This window comes from Electrona antarctica (assembly GCF_951216825.1).
Source record: "Electrona antarctica genome assembly, chromosome: 2".
Classification (NCBI taxonomy): Eukaryota; Metazoa; Chordata; class Actinopteri; order Myctophiformes; family Myctophidae; genus Electrona; species Electrona antarctica.
In genome coordinates this window covers 50,438,608-50,455,081 of record NC_136807.1, presented here as the reverse complement: position 1 = coordinate 50,455,081, position 16,474 = coordinate 50,438,608, and the positions used below count along the sequence as shown (strand labels likewise).

Below are 16,474 nucleotides of genomic sequence, written 5' to 3'. Positions count from 1 at the left end.
GCTGTTGGTCTGTTGTACTTCCCCCACTGTAGAGCGTGTGCATGTGCACATCTTGTTAACGGGTGGACCGGGTTTCTTTTCCAAATCACCCAAATCACTGAATGCTCCTTTAACAGTGTATTCACTCTGACACGACGTCACAAAGCATGCAGAGAGAACAATGCAGTGCCTCAAAGAAACTCTAGGATATCAGACGTAAACAATGAACATCTGTCACAATGTAGGCATTTATCAGACGCTCTTAATCAGAGTGATTTACAGTAAGCAAGAACACATGGAAACACATCAAACACATAGAAATAGTCATAAGTAAGCTATGAATCTAACAGTAGAATATCTGTACAATTAAACTATGCATATACACTATGTGCACGAGTGCTATGTCTACATAATGCTATCTAAATTACGTAATTTGGCGATTGCAATACGCATGTAAGGTCATCGAGGCTAGCAGTGCCATCTCTACAGGGGGGGGGGGGGCAATATTTTAATGTTTTACCAATGTTAAATCTATAAATTCTTCATGATTATTGTAAATATATACATGTTCAAATTAATACAAGGTAATATATGCATGCAGAAGACATTATAATGCTCATCATATTTGTATTTCTTTGTTTGTTGTTGGTGCTGCTTATTGTAGCCTACTTGTAGCCTTTTTCAAGCATCACAAGCATGTTAATAGGCAGGGGGGGGGGGGGGGGGGGGGGGGGGTGGTTGAGAAATAAATGCCCCCTTTGGAGTAAAGTATGCCCCCCTGCTGATTAGTGCCTGGAGACGGCACTGGAGGCTAGGGGAGGGGCTACGGGCTAAGATGGAGTCTGAAGAGGTGATGAGATCCAAACTGGGCAGCAGTGAGTATGTCTGGATGAGCTGCAGGGCCAAGATAATGATAGGAGAAACACTGTAGTGTCAGCTAGTGGAGACGTTGAGTTAGACAGTTAGACATTGATGCATTGTTGTTCTACTTCCTACAGAGTGAAACACTGTAGTGTCAGCTAGTGGAGACGTTGAGTTAGACATTGATGCATTGTTGTTCTACTTCCTACAGAGTGAAACACTGTAGTGTCAGTGTTTGGTTAATTATGGGTGTGCGAGATGTATTCTCAGATATTGGGGAAGAAAATATATATAGATTATGGTGTCTAGGTGTGTTCCCTAAGAAGAGAGAATTACAGCAATTGGTGAGTTAAGGAGAGCCTAAGAGGTCGTAAATGCCAGGCCACTTCCTTGCTGGGGGGTTGGCTGTTGGCCCGCATTCCAGCTGTGAAGGGTCTAATAGTTTATGGGACCTCTCAGGGCAGTGTCAACTCACACAAATAGAACATGGAAAATGGGGGATGAAGTAACCAATCTTTAATTCCTCTTCAATTGTTTAAATGTGTTCTAATAACCTACCAATATATTGGGTTGGTAAAAAGGCTAAATGATAAATACCTGTAATAGTCTAAACAGTTTAGTTGGGCATTACAGGGATTGTAATAGGAGCTGGCCACAGCAGCCAGAGGTGCTGGCTGGATGGTCTGTGGGATCTGATTGGCTGAAAGTGTTAATATGGAGGTGGGATCAGTCAGAAGGCTGCATTGACTATATGCTGTATGGCACAAAGTGAGTTAGATTCACCCAATACCATCGAACGTGAACATGTCTAGGCAGAGACCAGCGGTATGTATCTGCTATAAATGATATGCTATAATGTATTATGCGGTATATAATTGTACATTATTAATAATTGATGTAATATGATGTTTAGATGGTAACCAAATGTCATCTGTGTTCTTGTCTCCCCATCGTTGATCAATTACCATCTGATTAACGATAAGGTAGAATTAAAACCACATAATTACACTTAATCACTTAATGTGTAACTAAGTCTGAGAGCCATCCATGACAAGCTAAGCTTACCATGATCTGGGAGTCTTAGAGTGTTCAAATGATAGCTAGAATTCCTACCGACAGAGTCAGGATAGAACTGTACCAATAGGACTGTAATCCAGAATCCGGGATACTGTCATCTTGTGTTGGGGGAAGTTAGGGGAAGTGTGAACAGAACGTGTAAATGTATGATTGTAAGTGTTTAATTAATATGAATTAATAAAAACCCTATAAAATGCACGTTTGAGTTCATCAAATATAAGCTATCATTGGGAGCATTTAGTTCAACTGTGCGTGTTAGTCCTTTAACTCTGCCTACTGCATGGGCTGGTCGGAGCCGGGCACAACATCGCCAAATAACCGAACAGTTTTAATTCGTTGCGGGGGGTTTAAAGCGTAATATAGCCTATAATCTAGGCATATTACAGTTTTAAATCGTTGCTGGGGGTTTGAAGCGTAATATAGCCTATAATCTAGGCATATTACTAGTTTCAAATCGCTGCGTGCAGCGACTAGCTTTAAACAGTTAACCATATACCAGTTTAAAGCGCTGTGCTACTAGAGTGCACAGTTTGAAACCGTACGGCCACTAAAGGGCCTAATGTACGGAGTTTAAATCGCGGAGCGAATAGTTTAATTCGTTGCGTAGCCGTGCGCACAGTTTAATTCATAGCGTGTCACTGACGTGACTTGACTTGAAACAAGATCTGTACCGTGCGCTCAGCGCACAGCTTAGATCACGGCCGGGCGGTTGGAAGCATAATATAGCCTAAACTGAGATCGTTTGGACATATTATGGTTTCAATCGCTACCGCGTTTAAAGAACTTTAAATTAGTGGTCACTAAAGTGACCACAATTTAAAGGCAGGCGTACTGTGCATTGGGATCAGTGCATAGTAATTCGCCGCCGAGCGAAAGTTAATTCGCCGCCGTGCGAAATAGAGCCACTAAAGAGCCTGGTTTGAACAGAAAGAAAGTGCCGCTGGGATCAGCGTGCAGCTATACACGCGCCCGGGCATATTTAAGAGATAATATAGTCTGAACCGAAACCGTTTGACATATTACAGTTTAAATTGCTACCGCGTTGTAAAGGGCTTTAAATAGCAGTCACTAAAGGGGTCTGCAATTTAAAGTTGTTGTAATTCAGAATATAGTTCAACTGAGACGGTTTGACTTTATTCAGTTGCCGTGCTGTTAAATTAAACAGCGTAGATCGGTGTATAGTCACTAAAGTGACCACAATATAACAAAGATAAATTACTGTGTGTTGGGACCAGCACACAGAGTTGAATCGTGCCACACTGATAACCACAGGATTAAATCAGACAGAATTGGGGCCGAAAGACGGCACCCCGTTTGATTGTGGTTTTTCTGGTGTGACGTTATTCAACTGAACTTCAAGCCGTGCGTTGATAGCAGCGCACGTGAATGCGAGGCCGCAGTTGTTAGTATCCATAGGATTAAATCAAACTATAAATGCTGCCGTGACGGCATGCCGTTTGATTTGTGCTACTAATAAATGCGACACCGTTAAACCGTTTTGTGTGGTTATGGGGCCATCTGCTGAAACGGACAGTTAAAACCGTGAGCCACAAAAAGTGACTGCGGGTTTAACTAATGGTTTGGGAGTCATTGTTCGATAGGGCAAAGTTCTAATCGACGGTCAGTTTAGGAAACTGATTATTAAAGACTATTTGTAACCAAACATAAAGTTTAATTGAGACCGGATAAGACACCGGTCGTTTAAACCAAGAGAGGTGCTTTTTATAGTAACCACAATAAAAGTGTTTCCTTCTGGGTGCTGAGACCGCACCAAGGAGAACAGCAATTTAGTGCATGTGAGAGGGGGGGGGAAATTCCTCTTTCTGTCATGCAAATGTCCCAATGTGTCACTGGAGTGACAGGGGGACTGGTAATTACTGTCATGCGGTATAATCTACCAAAGTAGTAATTAATAGCGGTGATAAATGTTTAGAACAGAACAAAATAGGGTTCTAAACTCAGCATTAAAGGCGATGTAATAATCTTACCAGTCAATAATGTTTAACGCTGAAAGCGTGCTTTGAAGTGCGCATAAAGGAAGGGCGTGTCTATAATAACTGTTGCGTGACGCATCTAGCAAAACCTGTAATCCAGGTTTAACGGAAGGCTATAGAGTTTGACCGCCCACGGCCAATATAAATCTATATACTTATATTATATATAATCTATATAATATAAAAAGGTTATAGTATAAAAAGGTTTATTTGGTGAAGGTAGTAACAAGGAAGTATGGGCTTCTGTCGGAGTCCGCTAATTAAAGCTGGGCAAAAAACTAACCATTTACTTGAGTGAATGAATGATTTGTGAAGTCAACTAAACCACTAACCCAGTCCAATTAGTTCCTGTACTGTTTGTTAAAGGGAGGGACAGAGGGGGTGGAAAAATGGCTTCTTTAAATGGGCTACAGTTACAGAGCTCACAGGCTCAAGCTATGTTTGATAGCACAACCTATAGGGTGGATCTTTGTATGGACAGGGGTTCATCCAGTGAGATAACTGAAAGTTTTGCTGAGCTGGACAGGGCGATGGACAATGTGATAGACGCGTCATCAGATTACGAGATATTCCTTCAGGAACAAAACGAAGATAGACTCGCACACATAGAAAATGAATTACTGAATTTATATGTTAAACAGTACAACAGTGAAAGATACCGTGTGATCAGGGCTGCTATCTGTCAGGAGAATGACAGGGTAGCCAGAGGTGTCGTCACAGCAGGCCTCTGTGAGTGTCCTGCAGAGAGCAGGAACATAGGAGCCCCAGAGGAGAGGGGCATCCAGCCCGCAGACGCAGCACCAGAAGTCACGAGATGTGACATCACGGACCCTTTCGCCAGCGCAGAGACGGGCGGAGCGGAGACGGTGCCAGCGGGGACCGGGACAGCCCCAGAGGGGCGAAGAGACAGGGCTACCAGTCATCCGGGCTGGGAGCAGATAGAGCCTGTCACAACGGAGGCACAGCCTGGTGCTTCCTGCAGTATCCATGCAGGGAAGCCAGAGCCCTCTACCGTGGGCAACGAACCCACGAAAGGACAAGCCCTCAGTCAGCACCGTAGCAGGCCAAGAGCGGCTGCGGGCAGAGCTGAGGGAACCGACGAGAACCACACGACGTTTCCGCAGCCTTCGACAGAGGAGGAATGGCCGAACATCGACGTTGGACAAGCAGAACCGACAGCAGAGGCAGAGCTGTCAACGGGAGCGGAACAGGCGGGCGGCCTTCCGGAGGAGGAGGCTGCCTACGCCTCACCGTTCATCATCAGAGCCATGCCCGCAGACGTTGTGGGCAAGGCCGACGGGTCGTCGATCCTTCTCACCACAGAAACGCCGAGCGTGATTTGTGGCATTACTGGTGCCAGTCCACGCGTTCAAGAGGCGGTGGGGGAGGTGCATGACACACACGCCAAGCACCCTGGGGTGACTTTCGTGAGGGGTCCAGGCGAGCCAGAGAAGCACCCTGGGGTGACTTTCGTGAGGGGTCACCCGAAGATTGCCCCCGTGAAGGGTGGCAAACCAGGAATGGCAAAGTCCAGTCTGGTACAGAAAACCGCAGTGTCGACACATTTGTTGTGTCGAGTGTGTAAAGCGGCTGAAAAGAAGGCCACAATGGCTCCTGTCCTTTTAGATCCTAGAAAAGGAAAAAGATGGGAGTGGGTGAGCGCTTTCATGCCAGCGAGATCAGAACTGGGTCAGAAAGAGTAGCATGTGAAATGCTTCTCTACCCATTTGTTTTTCCTACAGCAGGGAACAATTGGGGCTTCAGTGACAACAAGAAGTCACACGGCACACACACACACACACACACGCACGCGCACGCACACACACACTCACACACGAGATGTGTGTCTATCTGTGCATATTAAATGTGATGATGTATGTGGGTTCATTATATCTGTACTAGACAACGAGTAGCAGATAAGTGGATTTAATTTGTGCCAATTAAGTCCTTATGGACAATGGACAAATGTGAAAGAATGCTGGTAAAATGATTATGTTTCCTTCGATTGGGAGGGGGGAACACTGTCTATCAAAGTGCAAGTGGGTTTTGTGCGTGAGCGCGTGTGCGCGCACGCACAAACTCACACACACACAAGCACAAAGACTGCATGTGTGAAAGACACATAATGTGGTTAAAATGTTGCAAGGATTTGCAATTTTCAATTGGGTTGCTTTTGTTGGAAACAACCAGGGGTAATAAACTGCATTGTTTAAACTTGTGTCTACCAACTGGGCCCATTCTGCAACCAAAAGAGTCGTTTGCAGAGGTGGGGGAGCACGGGAAGAATGTTTTCTTAAAGATAAGGAACCAGTCTTGTGTGGAAAATAACTGTCTTCTTCCTCCTCAAAACAAGGGGGTTGTTTAGATAAGTCTGAAGCTTTGTCCGGGCAAACAGCCATAAGATTAAACGGACAGAGGTGACCAAAAGTTCATGTCAGTTAGGTAACCCCTAACTGACATGACAGAAACAGCAATTCTCCTACAAAAGTGGAGATGCACTGTCTCACATTATTACAAGTATACATAAGTTTGATTAGCTGTAACTGAATTTAATACTTAAGGGTGCGTTGGGATAATTACAAAAAATGTCCACAATATCGACGCATGTAAACCTTTTATTATTTTCATTGTTTATTGATTTATGCAGTTAATGGGTTGTGTTTTATTTTAATGTGTTTTTCAAAGTTGTATAATGTTATAACTTCAGTATGTGGATCCAGTATTATTTAACAGGTTCCGAAATTACTAAAAATGGCATACGCCCAAATATCAAAAAATAATATTTCCGAAAAAAATTAATATCAAAAATAATCTTTCAGTTTATGGAAAATGAATAACCATATCAATTTTCATAACTGAAACGTGAGGGGTGTTTGGTTAATTATGGGTGTGCGAGATGTATTCTCAGATATTGGGGAAGAAAATATATATAGATTATGGTGTCTAGGTGTGTTCCCTAAGAAGAGAGAATTACAGCAATTGGTGAGTTAAGGAGAGCCTAAGAGGTCGTAAATGCCAGGCCACTTCCTTGCTGGGGGGTTGGCTGTTGGCCCGCATTCCAGCTGTGAAGGGTCTAATAGTTTATGGGACCTCTCAGGGCAGTGTCAACTCACACAAATAGAACATGGAAAATGGGGGATGAAGTAACCAATCTTTAATTCCTCTTCAATTGTTTAAATGTGTTCTAATAACCTACCAATATATTGGGTTGGTAAAAAGGCTAAATGATAAATACCTGTAATAGTCTAAACAGTTTAGTTGGGCATTACAGGGATTGTAATAGGAGCTGGCCACAGCAGCCAGAGGTGCTGGCTGGATGGTCTGTGGGATCTGATTGGCTGAAAGTGTTAATATGGAGGTGGGATCAGTCAGAAGGCTGCATTGACTATATGCTGTATGGCACAAAGTGAGTTAGATTCACCCAATACCATCGAACGTGAACATGTCTAGGCAGAGACCAGCGGTATGTATCTGCTATAAATGATATGCTATAATGTATTATGCGGTATATAATTGTACATTATTAATAATTGATGTAATATGATGTTTAGATGGTAACCAAATGTCATCTGTGTTCTTGTCTCCCCATCGTTGATCAATTACCATCTGATTAACGATAAGGTAGAATTAAAACCACATAATTACACTTAATCACTTAATGTGTAACTAAGTCTGAGAGCCATCCATGACAAGCTAAGCTTACCATGATCTGGGAGTCTTAGAGTGTTCAAATGATAGCTAGAATTCCTACCGACAGAGTCAGGATAGAACTGTACCAATAGGACTGTAATCCAGAATCCGGGATACTGTCATCTTGTGTTGGGGGAAGTTAGGGGAAGTGTGAACAGAACGTGTAAATGTATGATTGTAAGTGTTTAATTAATATGAATTAATAAAAACCCTATAAAATGCACGTTTGAGTTCATCAAATATAAGCTATCATTGGGAGCATTTAGTTCAACTGTGCGTGTTAGTCCTTTAACTCTGCCTACTGCATGGGCTGGTCGGAGCCGGGCACAACATCGCCAAATAACCGAACAGTCAGCTAGTGGAGAAGTTGAGTTAGACAGTTAGACATTGATGCATTGTTGTTCTACTTCCTACAGAGTGAAACATGGAGGAGAAGATTGGCTCACTAATCCTCAACTGAGTCAACTCATTACAAAACGTGAGTATACCTGTCTGTCTGTGTCAACATCACACTGTTGTATACTTGGTTGATGTCCTGAAAACTCTTGTGCTCTCTATTCTCTGCTCTTGGCCTGGTCCTTAACACCATTAAGATGAGGTCATGTGGTTTGACAGAAACAATGGGCCTCATTCACTAACCTGGTCGTAAACAACATGTATTTCGTCTATATTGGCATAAGTTCAGTTCTGACGTGCGATGCATGAAAGGTGGTGCAGAGCCGTGATGTGTGCAGATCACAGGTGGATCTCGTTTTGGTTTGAAAGTCACAAGTGATCTCCCGTGTCGATCATTGGCATCGTTCCACGCTCCATTTAACAACATACAAGACAACTGGAAATATAAATCACACATGTGTGAACTGAGCGGTGCAACTATACATTTATTGTTATATTTACTGTATTGCACTGTGCTCTGTATTGTATTGTAGGGTACTGTGCTCTATGCTGTACTTTGATTATTTTTGGGAAAAAAATAGTTAGTTACCGTGTGTTACAGCGTGGGGGTCCCCGGGAGGTCCCCATAGTAGAGTCACGTAGTAAGGTTCTGTGACCATCCTCTGGCAAGGATGTTTTGATGATTGATTTGACCTCTATGGACCCTTTATAAAAGATTTTGCCCCCAGGTCCCTCGCAAACATCCCGGCATTTTTTGCTAGAGGGCCAAATTCAAAATGGCGCCCGGCGCCATAGCCGAAAATGAATACCAAGTAGTTGGCATATAGTAGCCTGATTGTATCCATATAGTAGCCTGATTGTCAGACCTGAGCCTCCAGCTCGGCATAAAGTGCATCTGGAGGGAGTCGGATACATTATTTTTTCATCGTTGTCTTTTACTTGGCAGCACAAGCTTCTTGTCTCCATACATCATCTGTCTGGTATATGCAAAGAACACTTGTTCTACCTCCTTCTCAAGGTCAAGGCTATCTCCACACCATGAGAGCTGCTGCTGTGCCATAGAGCTCTTTGCCACCTTGTCATACACTGATGATTTTCCTTTGCCATAGACAGCCTGCATAACCGGTGAAGAGGATGGTGTCGGCTTCAGACTGTTCAATGCTGTAGTCTTCCATTGGTTGTTGTTGTTGACAAGCTGATGCAATGTGCAGCTACAGTACCTCACAGACCTGGCAGAGAATGTGAATGCAGCGATTGTCTATATTATTGACAATCGCTGCATTCACATTCTCTGCCAGGTCTGTGAGGTAGCTGCATATTCATTTTTGCAACCACTTATTGTTACTGACACTACACAGTAGTGTTTTGAATGCCTTGACAGAGGGGAAGGTGTCATTCAATTTCATGTACGTGTTGGTAAGATGTGCCTTACCATGTACACGCAGGTCTCGCTCATCATCTTTAGTTGAGTATATATGTTGCATCGTATGAGTCATTCACACAGATGATACAGTGAGCATCACAATGGTGGGCAAGGATGATGGACGACACTTTGTGGACATAGTCCAACCACTTGTATGGGCTGCGTTCTTGTGTCTGCCGATCTTCCGCTGCATGGAGTTGCCATCCTCCAAATCATGCCCATGTCGAGGAGACATGCCCATAGTTTGGAGAGAGAGCTTCTGTATGAGCTTGCTCTTCTGTGTCTTCCTGTATGTTCCATTGGGGTTGAATAAGAGGGCCACACATTCCTCAACAACTCTGGGAGCTTGACAAGTTGACTGTGTTCAACCAGGTTGATCACTGCTTTGAGAGCACTTCTTTCCATTTCAGCAGCTCTTGCCTTGAGTTCCTCACCGATCTTCTCTACGCATGCATGGTGGAAAATGTCAACTGTTTGCTCAAACTGACAGGTGCATGGAGAGATTTATTCTTACTGAACACTCGGTCCTGCAAGATGTTCAACTTATCCTCTCCTGCAGAACGGGCTGATTTAAAGTCCACAATGAACTCATCAGTAAGCTTTGAGCTTCAGCCTATGCCTTTTCGATCAACTATGAGAGAATGTGAATATTTTAGGTAATGATTTATGTTACACTGTTGAATTGATCGGAATAAACTAAACTAAACAATCAGAGGCAGGCATGGCTGACTGTAGGGTGCGAGGGTACAGGCTTTAATTCCGACAGACTATTGGTCCGACTGTCATTAGGCCGACAACCTAAACCAAACCCCTAACCCTAACCGCAAGCACGGTGCAACGCATGTCAGACCAACGCATGTCGGGAACGACGGGTGATTTCCTTATATCGAACCTTTGTTGTGTCGGATCTGCATGCGCAACCCGGGTGGAAACAGGAATGAGTCAAACTCATCCATGCATGTAATCAGGTTCTGCACACACTGCTCATCTTCTCGCATCCGTTTCGGGGCACTTTCCGTGTGCTTCCTCTTGGCTTCTTTTCGGGTGGCAAGAGTGTTGTGAGCCACTCTTATGTGGGTCACATTTCTGAGGTGCACCAGCAACTGCTTTTCATTTTGGAGGATGGAGAGCCAGCCTGACTTAATTTTTCTGCCCTTGTTCATTGTACATTCAAATCCACATGTCCTAGGCCATGTTGGAATAGGGGTTGGACCTGTGATGGACTGAGTGAAGTTCGTAGAAGGAAGGCAACCTGTTCAGCAGGAAGAGCTGTCAGCATCGCCCAGAAGTCAGGCAGCCACCTCCCATTCTTATTGTTGTCGTATGCTACCATCCACGGCTGCATAGCACGCAAAGAGCTGACTCTTCCCAGTTGCAGATATGGACTGAATGCACATTTTACATTAGCACATATGGCATGGACAGGAAGTCCCTCCAGTAGTCTGCCAGTGCACTGACCTCCAATTGGGAGAAAAGGTTGCTGATGTGATTCTTGAGATCAGCATCATCCTCCAGTGCTCTCCTAGCTTAGCCTGGTTAATAAACCAGACCGAATCAGCCGTTGGCAAAAAAAAGTTGCCTACCAGCGGATTTCGGTCTGGCGAGGCTCAGTAGCACGCCTCTTTCCTACAATCGAGAACAGGTCGGACCAATCGGGACACGGTATGCAATATGGGCGGGCTTTGGTACAGTGACGTTCAATGCTTGAGACTTTTGACTGACAGTAGCTCTGACCAATTGCGTCAAAGAGAAAATGTTTGAACCCGCCCCCCGGGAAATGAAATCCAAGTGGAGCCAGCCCAGACTGATATACCGCGACAGTGTTGTGTGATATTAGTCTGGCTTATTAGCCAGGCTACTCCTAGCTCACTCCCCTTGTATAGTGCTTGTTGATGGCACTCATCATCACACACTGTGTCTGGGGTCTCTGCCTTGAGCAGAGTGATGAGGACGTACACATACACAGGATGATCTCCCAGTAAAATGGCAAAGGGCATGCGTTTTGTGATACCTGCACCATAGTTGAAGAGGATGGGGAGGTTGAGAGTGAGGAGGATGATGATGCACAGAGGAGGAGGGTGGAGTCATTTGAATCTGATGATTCAGGTGATGAGACAGGTTCACAGAGAGACAGACAGGTACACAGAGAGACAGACAGGTACACAGAGAGACAGACAGGTACACAGCTCTGGCCTCAGCTGTAAGGTCTAATCCCTCCCTAAGAGAGTTGGACCTGAGCCTCAACGTGGTGAATGATTCAGTCCTGGAGAACTGCAAGTGAGTAGACTTGGGCTGTGTCCATGTTGGACAGTGCAGTGTTTCCCTTAACAGTGTATTCACTCTGACACGACGTCACAAAGCATGCAGAGAGAACAATGCATCACACATGTGTGAACTGAGCGGTGCAACTATACATTTATTGTTATAGTTACTGTATTGCACTGTGCTCTGTACTGTATTGTAGGGTACTGTGCTCTATGCTGTACTTTGATTATTTTGGGGAAAACAAATAGTTAGTTACCGTGTGTTAAAGCGCGGGGGTCCCCGGGAGGTCCCCAGAACATCCAGACCCCCAGGAACGCGCCCAGGGGGCCGGCCCAGTTCTGGCGAGCCTTCCCACATCCGAAACGGTCGAGAAATGAGAGAGTTACCTTGTTGCAACTTTCCGTGCTCGGACAGAGAGACAGACACGTACACAGAGAGACAGACAGGTTCACATAGAGACAGACAGGTACACAGAGAGACAGACAGGTTCACATAGAGACATACAGGTACACAGAGAGACAGACAGGTACACAGAGAGACAGACAGGTACACAGAGAGACAGACAGGTACACAGAGAGACAGACAGGTGCAGTACACAGAGAGACAGACAGGTACACAGAGAGACAGACAGGTACAGTACACAGAGAGACAGACAGGTACACAGGTACACATAGAGACAGACAGGTACACAGAGAGACAGACAGGTACACAGAGAGACAGACAGGTAGACAGATTGACAGACAGGTACAGTACACAGAGAGACAGACAGGTAAACAGAGAGACAGACAGGTACACATAGAGACAGACAGGTACACAGAGAGACAGACACGTACACAGAGAGACAGGCAGGTACACAGAGAGACAGACAGGTACACAGAGAGAGACAGACAGGTACACAGAGAGACAGACAGGTACACAGAGAGACAGACAGGTACATAGCTGTGTAATGGAGAGGAGGCACCGCTCATAAAACTACAGATCTGAGATTTCAAGGCGTCGAGTCTCACCACGTTGACAACTTGTACTGCAATATAGAAATACTCTGTTACAGTACAAGTCTGGAATTCAACATTTACTTCAGTAAAAGTACAACAGTATTTATTGGTATAAATTATGTACTTAAAGTACCGAAAGTAGATGATTGTGGGGGGTCCCCAGATGATTGTGGGGTCCCCAGATGATTGTGGGGGGTCCCCAGGTGGCCAAATTGGCCAAAAATGTCAAATAGTGTAAGAAAGTGGAAAATATTGTGAAAATAGCAGATCTACAAGCTCACAATGCCTCAAACTAAATGTAATGCCTACAATTCCAAGTGCTTGTCAATGTTGGGGTCCCCAGTTCAAACTGGATTATTTTGGGGGTCCTCAGTTCAAATGATTATTTTGGGGGTCCTCAGTTCAAATATGATTATTTTAGGGGTCCTCAGTTCAAATAAAATCACACTGTGGGAGACATTCTGCCCCCTGGTGGTTGGTGTGAATGTTGCATTTAATGTTTACTGTGTTGTTTTCTCATCAGATTTCCAGCGTCTCACACTGGACACAAACACAGCACACTGTGACCTCTCTCTGTCTGAGGACAACAGGAAGGTCACAGGGAGGTCACAGAGGTCAGGGGGTCAGCGTCCTCCTGATCACCCCGACAGGTTTGATGTCTGGGATCAGGTTCTGAGTTCACAGAGTGTGACTGGACGCTCTTCCTGGGAGGTAGAGTGCAGTGGATGGGTTCGTATAGCAGTGGCTGACGGAACAATCAGCAGGAAAGGAGCTGGTGATGACTGTTGGTTTGGAAACAATGGCAAGTCCTGGAGTCTGGACTGTGATGGTGGGTATGGTTCCAGTTACTATGTCAGACACAAAGGACAGCAGACTGTCCTCCCTGTCCTTGCCTCTAGAGGCTCCAACAGAGTATCAGTGTATGTGGACCGTCCCGCTGGGACTCTGTCCTTCTACACAGTGTGCTCTGACTCACTGAGACACCTGTACACCTTCCAGACCACGCCCACTGGACCTCTCTATGCTGGGTTAAACTCCTCCTCCTCAGTGTGTCTGTGTGAGAAGTAAGTATAATGGACACACACACACACACACACACACACACACACACACACACACACACACACACACACACACACACACACACACACACACACACACACACACACACACACACACACACACACACACACACACACACACACACACACACACACACACACACACACACACACACACACACACACACACACACACACACACACATTATTTAGTCTAGTCTTAGTCGACTAAATTAAGACTCAATACAATTACAATGTAATAGAGAAGTTCGTCACTGTCGGGTGAAGTGTTAGAGTCCAACGACCAGGGGGAAGAATGTCTTAAAGTCTCCACCAGGGGGCAGAATGTCTTAAAGTCTCCACCAGGGGGCAGAATGTCTTAAAGTCTCCACAGTGTGATTTGTATTTGAACTGAGGACCCCCGAAATAATCATATTTGAATTGAGGACCCCCGCAATAATCATATTTGAACTGGGGACCCCCAAAATAATCATATTTGAACTGAGGACCCCCCAAAATAATCATATTTTAACTGAGGACCCCCAAAATAATCATATTTGAACTGAGGACCCCCACACACACACACACACACACACACACACACACACAAACACACCTGTTTAGCATTATGTCACTCAATGTGTGTGTGTGTGTCTCTCTAGACTCCACTCTGATGAGCTCCATCATTCCAACATAGTGAGTACAGAACCCTCTAGTGGACATAGTGAGTACAGAACCCTCTAGTGGACATAGTGAGTACAGAACCCTCTAGTGGACATAGTGAGTACACAACCCTCTAGTGGACATAGTGAGTACACAACCCTCTAGTGGACATAGTGAATACAGAACCCTCTGCTCTGCACAATAATCACACTGACTGAACACCAGGAAAGACACTGATCGTTTCCTGTCTGCTTTGTTGTGTCTTTCAGAGCTCTTTTGAACCCAGTGTGCACACAGAGCAGTCGACCAATCAGTACAGGTGAGTTATTCTAGTCAACCAATCAGTACAGGTGAGTTATCCTAGTCGACCAATCAGTACAGGTCAGTTATCCTAGTCAACCAATCACTACAGGTGAGTTATCCTAGTCGACCAATCAGTACAGGTGAGTTATCCTAGACACAGGACAGTCAACGAGTGTTTTTGGCAGCAAATTTCTATTTTAGTTTTAGTAACATTTTAGTCACCTGGAATGTCTTAGAGTTAGTCTAGTTTTAGTCGACTAAATGTCATAAGATTTCAGTCGACTAAAGTGTATTTTGGCGGGCCTTCAGGCTGTCGTAATGACAGTTTTTACACTTGCTGAAAATAGCTGATCTACAAGCTCACAATGCGTCGCATCTTGTAGATCGGCTATTTTCACAAGATTTTGTACACATTTTGGACTTCTCTATGCTGGGTTTGGGTTAAACTCCTCCTCCTCAGTGTGTCTGTGTGAGAAGTAAGTATAATGGACACACACACACACACACACACACACACACACACACACACACACACACACACACACACACACACACACACACACACACACACACACACACACACACACACACACACACACACACACACACACACACACACACACACACACACACACACACACATTATTTAGTCTAGTCTTAGTCGACTAAATTAAGACTCAATACAATTACAATGTAATAGAGAAGTTCGTCACTGTCGGGTGAAGTGTTAGAGTCCAACGACCAGGGGGAAGAATGTCTTAAAGTCTCCACCAGGGGGCAGAATGTCTTAAAGTCTCCACCAGGGGGCAGAATGTCTTAAAGTCTCCACAGTGTGATTTGTATTTGAACTGAGGACCCCCGAAATAATCATATTTGAATTGAGGACCCCCGCAATAATCATATTTGAACTGGGGACCCCCAAAATAATCATATTTGAACTGAGGACCCCCCAAAATAATCATATTTTAACTGAGGACCCCCAAAATAATCATATTTGAACTGAGGACCCCCCCCCACACACACACACACACACACACACACACACAAACACACCTGTTTAGCATTATGTCACTCAAAGTTAACATTGGAATCTATTATTGATTGTGTGTGTGTGTGTGTGTGTGTGTGTGTGTGTGTGTGTGTGTGTGTGTGTGTGTGTGTGTGTGTGTGTGTGTGTGTGTGTGTGTGTGTGTCTCTCTAGACTCCACTCTGATGAGCTCCATCATTCCAACATAGTGAGTACAGAACCCTCTAGTGGACATAGTGAGTACAGAACCCTCTAGTGGACATAGTGAGTACAGAACCCTCTAGTGGACATAGTGAGTACACAACCCTCTAGTGGACATAGTGAGTACACAACCCTCTAGTGGACATAGTGAATACAGAACCCTCTGCTCTGCACAATAATCACACTGACTGAACACCAGGAAAGACACTGATCGTTTCCTGTCTGCTTTGTTGTGTCTTTCAGAGCTCTTTTGAACCCAGTGTGCACACAGAGCAGTCGACCAATCAGTACAGGTGAGTTATTCTAGTCAACCAATCAGTACAGGTGAGTTATCCTAGTCGACCAATCAGTACAGGTCAGTTATCCTAGTCAACCAATCACTACAGGTGAGTTATCCTAGTCGACCAATCAGTACAGGTGAGTTATCCTAGACACAGGACAGTCAACGAGTGTTTTTGGCAGCAAATTTCTATTTTAGTTTTAGTAACATTTTAGTCACCTGGAATGTCTTAGAGTTAGTCTAGTTTTAGTCGACTAAA

The 16,474-nt window shown here is 44.6% G+C and overlaps 1 protein-coding gene across 1 annotated transcript in view; it reads left to right on the top strand.

The window, feature by feature from the left end:
• Nucleotides 1-13,748, top strand: part of LOC306933968 (protein NLRC3-like) — a gene marked incomplete at its 3' end in the record, with an annotated part of 78,561 nt that extends 64,813 nt beyond the window's left edge. The window contains exons 7-8 of the mRNA XM_079516356.1: nt 8,018-8,079; nt 13,204-13,748. Of these exons, the coding sequence (XP_079372482.1) occupies nt 8,018-8,079; nt 13,204-13,748 (607 nt within the window). The remainder of the gene's footprint in view (nt 1-8,017; nt 8,080-13,203) is intronic.
• Nucleotides 13,749-16,474: the final 2,726 nt, after the last annotated feature.